Source organism: Rissa tridactyla, chromosome 4 (genome assembly GCF_028500815.1).
Source record: "Rissa tridactyla isolate bRisTri1 chromosome 4, bRisTri1.patW.cur.20221130, whole genome shotgun sequence".
Taxonomy (NCBI): Eukaryota; Metazoa; Chordata; class Aves; order Charadriiformes; family Laridae; genus Rissa; species Rissa tridactyla.
The window spans coordinates 61,161,651-61,177,814 of NC_071469.1; the positions used below are offsets into that span (position 1 = coordinate 61,161,651).

Here is a 16,164-nt window from a genome sequence, read left to right on the forward strand (position 1 = left end):
TCCTGCTTCTGAAAGATACAGGCAAGTACATGCACACTCCAGGTCAAGCTTACTTGTAATTTTGTGCCAAGGCTTCTCAGTTCTTCAGAGCTTATGGAGCAAACTGAGCAGTATTTGGTAGCTTCAGATGACTGGGGGAAGGGAGGAGCACTAAATGGGGGTAATCTAGTAATGCATCCAAGACTCAAATCATAAATATTTGTTAGGCTCAATGTTATAAAACACCCAGAAACACAAAAATACTGTATTAGAAATACTGTATAGTAAATTATCTGATTTACTGCGTCTTTTATGTCCCTTAAAGCTTTTTTTCAGACAAAAATTTTGTTCCATAAATATAAAAAACTCACTATAAAAAGGATATCAAAGTAGTCTAAAGGTTGGTAAATGTGAAAGTGAATCAAATTCAAAAGTTCTTTATGTTTAGCTAAAAACGAGCAACAGAAATTACGTTATTCCAACATAAGTATTTGAGTTGGACTCCAGAAATCACACCGGGGTAAACAGAGCAGTTTATAATTCAGAGTTTAAATGATTTAAACCTCTTTCACCACTTTAGCTCCTATCAGTGCTACAAAACCAAGTATTACTGCTCTCCACCTAAAAAAAAAAAAAAAGTAAAAATAAAGTGCTGCACTCAGGAATTTGGCAGGAGGGGGGAGGGCATTGCAAGCAACAGACTTGAAACTCATTTGTTTCAATGTAAAGCTTGGATTTTTATAGTATATTCCCATATACAACAAGCTCTTGCTGAAGTGGTGATAAAATACAATAAAATAGTAAATACACTGCAGTGCTAGTACACCAAGAAGATAGTCAGAAAAAGGACTGAAAAGATTTCCGAGTGACATGGGCTAGAAAAGACACCAATCCATATGCTATGTTTTTAAAATAATTGCATTGATCCTGACATGATTTAGAAGTGTAAAGGAGGTCAACCATTACAGATCTTTTTTCTGCTATCAGAACTACATGATTCAGACTTGGAGCTAAAATTTTCTGAGATTTAGATAACTTGGGACAATAAAGCAGTACGTAAGGAAATCAGGCATCAGGCATGCTGAGACATTCAGAGCTGCATGCAGAGATGAAGCTGCACACAGAGATCAGTTTCATATTTTATTTTTATAAGACACTGTTTCAAGAACTCAATAATCTCCCAAAGTGTACATACAGTCCAACTGTTTTGAGCCTTAATAGTAATTAACCCATTCTTTAGCCTGAAGAATCATCCAAAATTTCAAGAACTTGCTGTTTTTAAAATACACAGCAGGAAAATCTAACCAAGTCTCTGTCAATGTATCTAAATAGCAACTTTAACACTAAGCACCCTGTTTGACTATTTCTAAGTCATATTTGACTAAGCTAAGTATCAAACATACCTATGTGCTATAAAAATTATCTTACCGGATTTGTAAGAAATGGCTGTTGATTCATAGATGCTAGTACTTTCTCAGATGCCCAAATAATACATTAGCTAAGCTGTCAGTGGGTAACTTACAGTTTCAAGCATGTAATCACTAGTTGAACTGTTTAAACTTAATAGAGATACTAGTTTCTATGTTCCCCACATCATCACATATGGCATATATGCTCTGGCTATCACAAAATCTCTACAAAATGCTAACAGCCTGCCAACCATTTTACAGACATCAATTATACCATAACAATGTACAAATATCCTCTCCCTACATATATTTTCAAAAGAAGTGATTGATATATTAGTAATGTTTATCAAAGACATATTATGACAATATTTTGAATGCAAGTAATTTGAAAACCTCTATCTTTAGCTAGATGGGATAGATTCAGGTCAGGTTTTGACCAACACACTGGTTAAGATTTTACAAGATAGGCAGATGCACCTTCTGAAGCCTGGTTTTTGGTTTGGGTTGGTTTTTTTGTTTGTTTTTTTTTTTTTAAGTAGTAAGCTTGGGGGAGGAGAAGGTAGAAAAAGAGGTTGAACTATGCTTAAAAGTACCATAAGTATGTTGAAAATATCACCTTCAGAACAGGAGTAAGAAAGCCAACAGGTGCAGCACTGCCTTGAATCATAAATTACACAAATTGCATTAGGAAACAGGATTAGAAAAGGATTTTCTCATACAAACATGCATTCAAAGTATGTCTCCTCAACAATGTAAACTGTACCTGTTATTCTAAACTAAGACTTAACCCAGCTTCTTTGAGAAATTAAAGAAACAAAAACTATGCATAGGTGAGCCTGTACTTAATGGCTATGGTAAACTTTGCTAGTCTCAAGCCGCCCTATTTCTTTCCCTTTAAACATCAGAGAGCAATGCAGGCAATACTTTTCTCCACATATTAATAATGCAGCCCTGTCTACTGCTTTTTTCACCTAATACTATAACTCTCAACAATTCTCAGGTATTCACCTTAGAAGGTTCGGACAAACACATTCTGGTTTTTAGGAAAGTGAGGTTTCCTGGTCTCGAAGTGTCAAAAATTGCCTACCAGGAGAGTAGAGCACATAATAAATTCAGACGCAAGTCAATGCACTGTGCATGGGGTCAACCCACAAGATTCGGGATTGGAGAAATTCTCCTAGATCAGCCTGGCAGAGACCTTGGGCACTGCACTGTCTTCTTCTTTTGATTTCAGGGAGCAGGGAAATTACTCTTCTTTGCCACTTGGGACACGGATTACATACCAAAATCATCTAGATACATCTCACCATATTCATTCACCACCATGGAGCTGTTTCAGGATGAAAAATCCCAACAACCTAAACTGATTACATTCTTCCTGAGATCCATGCATTTCTACCCTTTCTTGTGCTGGTTCCAGTGCTTATCTGACTCTGCACAGAGCTGGTTTCAGTGTGCTCAGCTGGCAGAAAAGTACCCTGTCAAAAAAAAAAAAAAAAAAAAAAAAAAAAAGGCAAACAACAACTTCCTGCTGAGTTCGCATACTGAAACAGCTCAGCACAGAACCAGATAAATACCAGAGCCAATACATGATAGAAGGCAGGACTACAGCAACCCCTGCAGTTACATCAGTTTCACTCCCACAAAACCAAAGCCTCAGTTTCACCCGTTCTCAATTTATAAACAATAGTTTAGTCATGTGAAAGCTGAAATTCTTTTGTCAAACTTAAAGTAGACATAAGGATACTCAGGTGAAATAGAGCGTCCGCAACATATGCAAGTTTAGACTAGAATGCTTACTGCTGAAGTTGGAATTCCTTAAATAAAATATTAGTTTTATAGCCACAGACTCCTCACACATAAATAGAATCCTGCAGCAAAGCAACGAATTGGAAACTAAAAAAAATCTTAATTGTACTTCCACTACAGAAGAACTAGGCTAAGTTACACTATGAATCTTAGAGAATAAGAAAATAATGGTCAGAAGCCAGGAGGAATGCAATACTGCAATGTGGGGAAAAAAGTTACAGATGACTAGTGACTGCCACCTAAGTTTTATTGGTTTTCCTTTTTTTTTGGTCCCAACTTTATATTTGTTCTCAAGATTTCCTCAAAGACCACACATTTTACCAAAAAAAACCCCAATATCCCTTACTTGCACTTGTTTCTGGAAAAATATAAAGTGTTATTGGATACCCAATAAAGATGTGAAAACTGGTGAAACCATAACTTACGTCTGAAGTAACAATGTTACTGCACCGCAGAGAATCTTTAGTTTCATTTCACTTTCTACTCACTGGCTAAATAGCCACATAACAAAATTCAAAATATGTCACCTCTGGTACAGCTCCACAATAAACTAAACTGAATAAACAAAAATACTGAAAGGGAGAGATTCCACTTCTCTATCCCCTTCTCCATTATCCATCTCAGCCAAATGATCTGCTCCCTCCTGGCCTTTTTTTTTTTTTGCAATTTTCTTTTTTTTTGCATTTTGAGTGGATCAGTTTACTGAGACAAGCAGGGCAGTCCATTCAAAGCAAATGGTGGGAATGAGCAGCAAGGAAGAGGAAATAGCCTCTTCCACAGGAAATGGTTAACCCAGCTCATCCCTATTGTAAAACCTCAGCCCCGAAAGGAATTCAGTTGCTGCAACATCCTACTGCACCACAATGATAAACGTGCACTCTCTGATACAAGCACAATTACATGTGCTTACTTCTAAGCAAGATTTAAGAAGCCAAATAAAGTGACTTAAAATCTAGGTAGAGTGACTGAAAGCTTACTTTCAAAACAATTCTTTTCCTCCAGTAAGAAGTTCAGATTCTCACTTGTCCTTTGAGTTATTATAGAATTTGTCCTCTTGGTAGCATTATTGCTTTTGACACACAAGTCTGCTTCTGAAGGATGGTGACTATTATTGCACAATATAATTCATTATTGTCTGTCAAAAAAATTGCTTTCAGAAGCTCAAAACATTGAGTACATTCAATGGATATATTGCCTAACACATTAGAATTTAACAAACTTGGAAGCATGTAATAATCTCTAATGACAGATTTCCAAACTACCAGAAAAACGTACCAACCTGAAATGTTTAAATTAGTATGTTATGATATTTATTTACTTTGAAATCTTATAATTTAAGAACCAGTGAGACACAGGATTCAAGACTGATGGAAAAGGTGTCCATAAAGAGAAGAAAGATTTTAAAGATATTTGAAATCCCTTAATTATATCATTTTTCCAATTTAAGAAAAAAAAATTAATCTCACTTTGCTGGGGTCTGACACAATCCTAAGAATGAATCTCTCATATCCCAGGTTAGCATATTCAGTTCCAGTTGAAGTACTTTGAGCTATCCTGTGCTAGTAATTAATGTATGGTAATACTAAGCTTTTAATTTAGACAAACACATAAGACTTGTAAATTCCAACAGTGAGTCATGATGGAAAGGGAGCAAGACACCTTCCTCTCCCCCCCCACCCCAATTAGGCAATAATTTGTTTGCTTCTTCAAACCTCCATTCTCAACAATTATTTTTTATTTTTGAAGATGCCTCCAGCTTATAAGGACAAAAAAGCTAGATCTAAAAAGCCCTGACTGTTTCAAAAGATAACAAATGTGAGCTTTGATTTTACTACCAAGCATTAGACTGCAAATTCTTCAAAAAAGGCACTCTTTTTATTCTATGTATGGATAACTCTTAGAATAACAGGGGCTGTTCAACAGCTCTATGTGATCTTAATATAAATAAATGAATAAACTAGATTTTTTTTTATGATATATTTCACATCAAACTTGGATTTGTTAGATTAACGTAACTCAATCTAGTGGAATGGAATATGGTTGTCAAATAAATACCTGTTCTCTCTGAAGTCTGCAATGGGCAACAGTCTCATCTATGATAACTTATGAAGAGAAACTAATAGAGAGTATTTTTTCCCTCAAAATTTTCTCATATGTGCCATTAGAATCCAGACACATCTATTAAATATATTGAAACATTCTATTATCAGAGTAGCCTGTGAACAGCACTTTTGGTTGACACGGTGAAGCTGATGAACTTACTTTTAACACAGAATAGGCCATATTCTGTCATCCTGAAAAAAAAAACAAAACAGTGACGTGATCCAAAAAAACATGAAATGGCCTTTAAGCTTTGTTGCAATAAATAACTCCATTAATAATGGCTGATAGGCTTGCAAATTATTCTCTACAGTCAGTTCAGATTTATTCAGCAAACAAGGATGATATTGTTATTGCTGATGACTATACATCTCTGAATTAATTGCAACATATTTTATCTCAACATCACTGAAAATTCCTAATATTAATTTAAGTATATTAAAGCACCACATCTTCCTTCAGACTTTTACAATGTAGAATTGTATTAGTAGTGACCTTCCTAAGGGAAGAGTACAGTGCACACTGATTTGAAAATATTTTTGTTTTAAACTAGGAATAAGCAATGCCCGCTTTGGACTTCTGGGGAAAGGTTTTAGACTGAATACGTGACAAGCGTGTACTCGTTTGAAAAAAACCACACAAAATAACAACCAACCAACAAAAAAAGCCAACAAAACCCCCTTTTGCTTAATTCACCTGGAAGATAGCTTAATTCAAATGTAACTACTGCAAATACCCATCTTTGGTTTGTGTTTTATCAGTCACGTTATCTGTCTTCATAGGAATCTATGTAGCAATTAAGATATTTATGAACACTGTAATACTCGAGATTCACTTGTATATTGTCCAGTCCAACATAAAATAGGCATAAGTCATGGTCATCTTTGAGAAGAATTGCAGTGTCACACAAAATTAATGAGACAAATAAAAAGAAATCACTAAACACTGTCCAAACTTTTCACTCTCACTTCTATTAAAACCAACACAACCCCCCAATCCTACACATAAAAACAGATGCATCCAACAAGTCTTTGACTCTAAGCTTCACACAAAGTCCCACAAGTTCTCTCCTAGATGTGTTCAAAAACGTGAATGCTGACTGCAACCTCACTGATATTCATTTCTCCCAGGTAAGTTAAAAGTAAAACCAGAAAAGCTCTGCAGCAACAGGTGCTAGTGGAATATGCAATACTAACTATTCCTCCTAAGAGATTCAGTCCACCACAATTTCTTACGCAGCATCCACCATTGCCTCTCCTATCACTTTATTGATGGTGTACAGACCCAACACAGTTCTATGCCTTTGGCATGATACGTTAACTCACATATGCTGTAAAAGAATGATATCCAAAATTTAGGTAAGAAATAAGAAGTGTTATGCACTTCTCAACTGTTGCAGTTCCCTCTCACACTGTAACTCTTCTTAAGTAGGAAAACAGTGCTCCTCATAAGTGGTCTTTTCTAGTCTGCACACTAGTGTTCAAGGAATATGGATAATAGTTGTCAGCAGAGACAATTTTGGAACTACCATCCAAAAAGAAAAAGCATTAATCACATTCTTTAAGGAAAGATTTCCAACACTCTTCCAAAAACAAAATCTAAAGTCCCACCAAAAAAAACGCTAAGGAAAAAAAAAAAGGAAGGAAAAAAAAAATAGGCTCCTCCAAACAGGTTATAGATTATATGGCTGAAAGAGGAGCTACATCCACAATATTTTTGTAACTAAAATACAACTGTGGCTGTTTTAACTCAAAAGATTTCCTGTTTGAAAGGATACCACATAGTTCTGGGTTTGCACATATTATTCTAAGATTGCAATAAATAATAACTTTTTTTTCAGTGAAAAAAACATCATTATGTTCAAGGCATACTTATAGCAGCTTTTTTAGTAAGTTCCTTACTAGAGGTGATACTCAGTGAGCATCATAAGCCCATCGTACACATAGCCCTTATGTCCTGAAGGCAATGAGAGAGTTTATGACAGATGTGCCTTGTCAGCAAAGCAAAAAACAACGGGTGAGAAAAGTGCAGTCCACATCATTATTACTTCTTGAGGCCCAACTGTGTTCAGGACCAAGACTATAGTTATTTTTATACTTTTTAAATACGAAGTAGAATACGCAACATGAACTTGTATGGAAAGGATGCTAAAGAACAGAGAAGGAGGTATGCTGGTCACAAAAGAAATCATAACTGATTAAAACCTCTCTCAGAAGTAACTCTGTTCCCCATGTGGGGAAAAAAAAAATAATCACCACCAACAAAACACAGGAAAAAAGGAAAAGAGATCATTCCACTTTCCATGCTTCAGATATGACTTCATTCTTAAAAATGGTTGTACGGAATGTAAAAAAAATTACCAATTGAAAAATGTCCTCAATCAACTACTTCAACTCTGATATATGCAGAACACAGGAAACGAAGTTTGATAACATTTCATATTAATTTGTTAACACAAAAACTGTAGTGATACACACTTGCTACAACCGTCAAAGTCTAGTAGTATTAAAGTATCTCTTGCTATTATATACATCTGTTAATTATCAAAAAACCCCCACTAAACCAGGATCAGGGAGGAAAAAAGCTTCTAATAAATATGAATTCAAGGAATTCCATCACATGACAAGTCAGATCACTAGCTTTTCTCTTTTCAGAATACAAAAGCTCAAGTAAAAAAACCTAAAACATTTGGTCCAGTTCCACAGCCATATGTTCGCATCGTTTTGATATTATATGTTGATTATTCCAGTAAATGGGGTTGGTTTTTTTCATCCTTGCAGTCCAGAAATAAGAGAGCTGGGATGAGAAACTGGAATGCTAAAGGCACTGTCATAGTGTTCATTTAAATATAAATATTCCTGTTTACCTTATGATAGACTGTCCATAACAGCATCTAAAAGCTCTTCGGAAAAGTAAAATATTTATTATTTTAAGATTCAGACTCAGTAAGCTCTAATCTGCAACATTACTACCATTGTAGCAAGGTAATTTGTTTTTATTAAAATTCAGCCGTCAGTATTAAAAATGCTTTGAAGTACATTTCAAAAACATAACAAAAACTCTGAACCTTATAACACCTTCCAATAAGGACAAACAACTGATACATTTAAACAACCATGAAGGTAACATGAGACACCGGCAGAAACACTCAGATATGTTAAAAAAAACCAAACTTTTTTTATAAAAAGTCAATCACTGCACTACGGAAGTTATGACACTAGCCTGAAACCCAAACACGGGTTAGCAATGGCAAGTAAATAGATCTGTTCTGACTTAGACTGTTACTGGCATGCGAGGTTTTCAATAAGAATTTTATGAATGTAAAAGCATAACCCAAGTTGCAATGGAAGCTGAAAAAGCTGACAGTCACCTTGGTTCTGTTTTTACAAGCTAACATCCATATGCTTATGGAACAAGCCTGTATCTCAGTGAACTCTACTGCTGGTTTCTAGTGTAGTGAAATTCTTATATAGTATCAATAGAATATTTCAGTACCTAGCAGTTGGAAGTTAAAAAGCATGTCATATTAAAATGTCTGTCACAATACCTGTTTTTTTAAACACTACCTGTACTCTTCAGTCTGAAATTTTACATCTAGTTTGAGCTAATTATTTCCTCCTCTCAGTCATGAAACAAAGTTAGAGCAATGAAATTTTGTAAAAGATGCCTTTAACATTCTCACTGAAAAGCATTTTGCTGCAGTGCTTCGGTTGCAAACACTGCAGAGCAACTGTAAATAAAAAGCTCATTTCTGTTGGAATGCGAGAAGACAGGGGAGATACTCCCTTATATAGAGTATCTCATAAACCCACGTTTGAGATCAAACAGAGTTTGAAAGAAATCAACAAAGAGAATGTAATTGTTTATTGCTCAGTCTCGAGAGGATCCTGTCATAAAAGGATCAGTCATCAAGAGCAACTCTCTTCTGACCACTGCACCAGCCAAAGGGGGAGGGAAAGAGGGAGAGGGGAAGGAAACGGGGAGAGATTCTGTCACAGGAGACAATCAAGGTTGTTTGCAGGGAAATGAAAGGTTTTATCTTTGATAAATACACGAGCGTTTCACAAAGGAGGTGGCAGCAACCGAGGAGGGAGACCGACCGCCTTTCCCTCCCAGGCGGCGAGGCTGGAATCAGCTGCCGCCTGCGCTCGCCTGACAAGCGGCCGAAGGGCCGGAGCCGCCTGCCCCGGGACCGCTTACCCCTTCCCCACACCCGGGCGGCGAAAAATCGGCTGTTTGGAAGGAAAAAACCAAAATAAACAAACAAACATACCCCACACACACACTCGCGCACACCCACTCACACAGAAAAACCCACCCCCGCCTCACAGCGGGCCTCGGCGGCCGGCACCGGCCGATACCCGGACGGCGAAACCTGCGCTCCCCGCTGCCCCCCGCGGAAACCGCCGCGGGCGCGGGAGGGCGCCGGGAGGCGGGGAAGGAGCCCCGTCAGGCGGACGTGAGGGCAAAGCCTGAGGGGACGCGGCCCTCGACCTGTCACGGCCGGTGCAACGCCGAGAGCGGCTGGGCGGGCGGAGGGGGGCGGCAGCCCCTCGCTGAGGGGAGGAGCGGGAGTAGGTGGTGTGTGTCTCCCAGAAGCCAGGGACGGCGGTGACCGGCGGCCCCACCCCCGGCGGGGAGCCCGACGGCGTCTCCCCAGCACCGTCGCCCTCTGCCCCGGCCGGCCGGGGCACAGGCGGGAGGCGACGGCGGCGCCGCGCACTCCATCCGCCGGCCCCGCAGGAAAAGGCAAGCCGTCCCACCGCCCGGCAGAGCGGCGCCAGGCCGGGAAAGCGACAACGCCAAATCAACCCCTTCCCACTCACCGGCATCATCTCCGCAGCCGTCCCCCAGCCAGCCTCGCCGAAGCAGCCGCCGTGCCGTGACAGGCCTCTCCTGCCGCTGCCGCCGCCGCCTCTCACCGCGGAGGACGCCGCGCTCGCCCTGGCGGCTGTGACAGGTGCCTCCCGCGCGCCTCGCTCCCCGCAGCGGGCGGAAGGAAGAGGCGAAGGCGGCGACGGCGGCCAGGCTCCCAACCCCCCTCCTCCTCCTCAGCGCGGCGACGGCGGCCTCCCTGCCTTCCCTCGGTGCTTCCTGCTCCGCTCCGCCCGCGCCGCGCCGCCCCGACAGGGGTTAACCGCCGCCGCGCCCTCATTGGCCGAGGCGGGAAGGGCCGGGGGCGGGGTTGGCGGGAGGCGCGCGGCGGGCGCGCGCGGCTCGGGAGCGCGCTTCGGTGCTACACGTGACCGCGCGGAGCCGGGCTCGCGTCCCCCTCTCGCTGTCGCCCCACGGGTGGTTGCCGTCGCCCTCCCGCTGCGTTTCGCGTGGGCTCAGTCCCGCCCGTTCTTTCCGCGGGTCTCCTCCTCCCCCAGTCTGGGCCCTTGGCGGGCGCTGCCTCCTGCGGGCGGGTTGCCGCGAGGGAGCGGCACCGGGCGCTTTCCACCCCCGGAATGCGGGGAATGCGGTGGCGAAGGGGTGAGGCGCGACCCGCCGGGGTTGCGGGGAGCCGGGGGGTAACGCGTGGGCTAACGCGTGGGCTGTCGGTCTCCCGCGGGCAGAGGGGAGCGCCGCGGTGTCAACCCCCGGCGGTGCGCGAGGGAGGGGGCTTCCCGGCAGCTCGTCCGGGACTACCGAAACGCGCCTCGGTGTGCCGCTGCTCCTGGTGGCTAGGGGAACGTCACCTCTAGCGTCACCCTCGTTTTACCATCCCTTCGCCCGCGCGTTACTCCTTTTCTAGCAAGAGAGGTGTTTCTGTCCAGGACCGTGACGTCAGGCTCCTAGATTTGGTCTCGTGTTTGAAAGTAAAGTTTAATTTCTTGGTTTTCTGGTGTCTCGTTCTGTAGAGCTACAACGGCAAGATGAAAGTTAACAGCTTGGAAGAAGCCAAGCTCGACTCTTAAGTCAAAACATCACCATATGTTAGCGCTGCGACACATGCAATGTCGACAAATCTCATATTGCTGTGAGTCTTAAATCCCAGCCTACAAAATACGTGGACCCACCCGGTGCTTCAGCTGTTGCTGTAAATGGCTGGTTTACAGTCTTTTAACTTTTTTTGTAGAACACCGTGACACATCTCAGCTAGGAGGGAACAAAATGGTAACTTGGGAAGTTTTTGAGAGGAGCTTAGATACCGTTTGTGTAAATCTGAGGGTAACTGATAATAGCGTATTAATCTCGAATATCAGCTTGTATGTTAAATGTAACCTGTTAATGTAAGACTCTATACCAGATAATTGCGTAAATTGTCTTAATATATACATGCGTAAGACTTCACTGCATATCCTTGTCAGTGTTATGTGCAGCTCTGGTGTCAGCTTTGTGATAGGTCAAAGCTTCTTATAATAAATCAGTCCTATGGGAAAACCTATTAGCATCACAAGATAATACTTTGTCAGTTTAAAATTATTTTGCAAGTACTATTTGGAGTGCTACTTGCTCACAATAATACTATTGTCATACTCATTTTCTTGTAAAACGTGATTCTATCTGCATGCACAGTTTTGGAAATGGGTAAGATCATGATTCTTCTGACCCAATAGAGAACTTTAAGATCTGCTCAGAATAATAGTATTAATCCTGCAACTAGGCTGACCTGAAATGAAACCAGCTATAATGTGCTCATAGTTATGTACGTTAAGGAAAAAAAAAAAAAGGGGGGAGTTTATCATCTTCAAATTCATATCAAACTTTAGTGAACAAAATAATAGCAGTGAATAGAAATGTACTGGTCTTCTTACTCTTAGTTGTGAAATTCTAATTTTAACAACAGGGGAATCGTGCACCTTTTGTCACACTTGTTCTTTAAAAATTATGGTCTTTCTCATTAACCAGGTTGGCTTTTTTGCCAGCGATTCTTAAATGATGGTATATAATTTCTTTGCTGGTATAATTTATAGCTGACTTCTCCCCATTTTCAGTGATTGATAATAAAATCTAAAATACTGTGTTACCCCGCTATTACTTTTCCATTGCAGCAGGAGGAATGCTGACAAAACGAGAAGTGGGAGAATCTGGTGTAGACAATTGCTCCTGGGAAGGCAGGCGCTCCTCCGTGCAGTGCCTCTGTTGGAATAATGGCCTCTAGTATAAAAGTTTGCCGACCTTGCGTTGCTTTTGGCAGATGCAGGTTCAGCCAATGCAGCAACCAGACAGACCGGATACCTTGGACCAAGAGGGAATGTCTTCAAAAGGTAGAGTACGTACTCTATATGCAAGTCTGTTCCTATTCCTGTTTCTGCTTTCCTTGAAAAAACCCACTTGCCTCATCCCTTCCCACCTCCATTTTCCCACAGAAATTAGGAAAGAAGGAGGAAAAAAAAAATTACAAATCTTTACAAAGCATAGACTTAGAACTCTACCTGCAGTGTGATAAATTAACATTTCTCCCACAGAAGAATCTTTTTGGGAACCACTGTTTTATCAGACAAGGAACTGAGCAGCCATTATAAAAATCTTCCGATTCCAACTTAGAATATATACAAATGTTTTGTTTACTGTGAGCAGGAAGGTGGTCACGTGTAATAATGTAGTTTGTTTTTCCCCCCACCCCGTTGCCCATGCATTGCCATGCCAAATGACCGGTCTGACTTTCTAGAAATTATGTTGCTTGGCCAGAGGGGCCAGTGATAACTACAAGTTAGTTGTCTGTCAGATAAGTGAGGTTGTGTGAAAGCAGTCATGATTTGGGGAATGCCTAAGAAGATAAGGTAAGAGAATTTGGTTATGGAAGCAGATAAAGCCAGAGATACAGAACCCAAATTATTTGCTTCCAAATATGTTCCCTTTGTGAGAGGTGCTCTACAGGAAAAGGTTTGTGCTTATTTGTTGGTGTAAGTATTAAAACATGATAGGCAAATACCTTTTATGCTTCTCTTGGTTCTTAAAAAAAACAGAGCAATACTATTTAACTTTACAAATTGAAGCCACTATAGCTGAACAGACATTTATTCAACTTACAACATAAAAAATGAAGAATTACTGTTTATTAGTTATGGTAGGGTTAGTTTTTGAGATTTGTGCTGAGCTTGTGCTTAGCTAGAAATTGAAATGTATAAACTATCATTTTCGTGTTTTCCTAAAACACTTGAAATTTACAGATACACAGAGGAAAAATTATCAAAGTGTGTTTTGTATTTAACCCACCTTTATTGAAAAAAGGGATATTAACTGCAGCTAATTATTTGATCATGCACAATGTTATTCTTAGGACAAGCAGAGATTCCCAAAGATACAGGTGGGAGACTAATGAGATTTTCAGGAGCACTACTGATGAAGTTCCAATTCCTACTTAGGTTTTTTAAGTATCTTCTAGCGAGATTTTTCAAAAGTAGATGCTTTCTAAAACTATTAGGTCTGAATCTCTCCTACTTCTTTTTTATGCATAGACAAAAGGAGGAAAATGAGCTTTCCTACCTTATTGTATCCAAGTATTTGTTGAGAAGCTTTTCTGGAGCATAGGAAAATGTTTTCAGGCTTTGGAGGTGTCACAGGAAAGTAAGTGTTTATTTTTAATTAATTAAACGCTTTTTCTTTTCATGTGGTATTATTTTTAAATAACTATTTATAGCCAGAAACAGTCTCAGAGGTCAAACATTTAGGGTGGGATGCATCTTATCCAACTTTAGTAGCCTGGAAGTTAGGCGTGCAGTCTCAGTCAGTCATCTAGGCTCCTTCTCTGGATAAATTGGGATGGGAAGGGAGAGGGGCAGTTCTGCAGGCAATTCATTCCATGCTGAGATACTTATCCCACTATCTAAATCTCTTGGCCTTTGAAGGTGCCTATCTCTCTATTGATTAAAGATGGAGCCTGGATGACTAGCTCAGATTAGAGAGCACGTTTGGATGGCTACAGTTAGGATGGGTTTCCTCACAACTGGCAGAATAAAATCTCTAAAGAGTGAGTTATGGGTTAGGAGTGTTGGGGTTTTTTGTGTATGTGTATTACAACAAAATTAATGTACCCTTTCTAAATGAATAAGGGGATTACTTTATTACAGAATATAACTCTCCTTTCAAAAATTACACTAAGCATTTGCTGTAATGCAGGTGGAACTGGCCATGAGCAGGTAAGCAATTTTAGAAGTTGAAACACAGAAGTACTTCTAACTTGCCAGGCAGTTAACATACAGGTGCAGTGCTAGGTAACAGATGATACAAACAAAAAACCTAAGTATTTCAAGGAAAGTTTCACAGCAGGCAGCTTAAAATCTTTTGCGAAATACTGTGTAAAGTAAGTGTGTATATTTAAAAAAAAGGTATTTTAATTTGTTACTGTGACCTTAAGTAACCTCTTACTCCAGAATCAAGCTGACTTCCTAAGGCTGCAACAATAAGGAATTCATAGTGAACCGTAGTCATATGCTGTCATGTTTGAATTCATATGCAGCCAATGCATTGTAAACCCCACCAAACCTGTTCAGAGATAAACTATAAATAATAATCTAAAGGAAACACTTTGATGTCTGTTTTGTATACAGTATTTGAGACACGTGAATAGGAGAAAAATACTTTTTCATCACTACCTTGTAATATTCTAAAGTAATGTATGCTGGACTAGATGACTAATGTTCTAAAGTTTCCATAGTACAATCCACTCAGTGCATCATTCTGAAAAGGAGCATAATAATTAAAGCAGGAGTGAAGCCATGGGATCTGTCTACAGCATAGCTGTGCGCACTTCCTGGGGATTTGAGTGTCTGATATGTCATGTGTTTCAGCCCTGCATTTGGTGGATTAGCAATGTAATTTCTTTAAACAATAACATAAATTGTATGCTTAATCCAATACGCATGATGCAAAAGAGCGTACTTAGTGGAGAATGCTGTGGCCTCACTGCAAGTGTGTTGCTGTACATTCTCACAAAATTCTTACACTAATAGGTATTGTTAATTTTTTATGTTGAAGCTATAGCTCTACAAGACAGATTACACACCATCGTTTTCACAGGCAGAAAATCTTATTCTGCTTCCCTGTAATTTATAATGATGAAAACATGAACTATATTCGAAGGGGTGGAGAACACACCACCTTAAATGTCCTGGGAGAGGTTCTCTCTACTTGTACCTTTAGCCTTATAACCATTTGGGCTCTCAAGATGTTTCTCTACAAAAATCTTTTTTCTTAAATTTTCAATATGCCCATGATGAGTGGAAGTATCTGACTAGCTAGATGATGGGTTATTGGTTGAAACATTAATGACTGGAAAGAGTAACAAGTTAATCCTTCACTCTTTACTTTTTTTATATGCCACTTCGTTTTGGGTATACGACTTGGCTAAAGTTTGAGGGGGAAAAGGATGGGTCATGTTTTGAGTCCAGCCATTTCATTTGTTACTGTAAGTCTAAAATTGTTCTCAGGTATCTCAATCATGATTCAGTGAGTCAAGTACTCAAGTGTTTTTAACAATTTCTGTATGAAGTGATTTCAAGTATTTCCTCTCTATTAAATTCTAACGCAGAATTCTGTGATACAGGATTAGTTTTTACCCCATGCTGCAAAAATACTGGGCAGCTAACCTTCAACTTTTCTATTAACCATCACTTCCTTGTTTAAGATGAGCAACTATTTTATTTACTGTAATTTAAAACAATCTGCTTTCTTTTCTTACGTTTACTGCTGGACCAGATGCAGGTTTGTTTTCACATTAAATCTGTATTATTCCCATATTCAAACTCAGTAATTCCCAATTTGAAATGTGCGTCTTCTAGAATATGTCTTTTTCTTGGTTAGCTTACTTGAGGTAAGTAGGTCAGAGGGTATGATGTACTTGGTTCCTGCTGTTGTACCTGGTAATGGGTGAACTTGAAGGATTGCAGCTTGGAAGGGGAGATTAGGAAAGTCCTTTGCTTGATTCTCAAGTCTGGGA

At 40.0% G+C, this 16,164-nt stretch overlaps 1 protein-coding gene across 1 annotated transcript in view; it reads right to left on the reverse strand.

Moving 5' to 3' along the window:
- Nucleotides 1–10,412, reverse strand: part of PPP1R13B (protein phosphatase 1 regulatory subunit 13B) — a 70,941-nt gene extending 60,529 nt beyond the window's left edge. The window contains exon 1 of the mRNA XM_054198026.1: nucleotides 10,124–10,412. Within this exon, the coding sequence (XP_054054001.1) occupies nucleotides 10,124–10,132 (9 nt within the window). The 5' untranslated portion in view covers nucleotides 10,133–10,412. The remainder of the gene's footprint in view (nucleotides 1–10,123) is intronic.
- Between the last annotated feature and the right edge of the window lie 5,752 nt (nucleotides 10,413–16,164).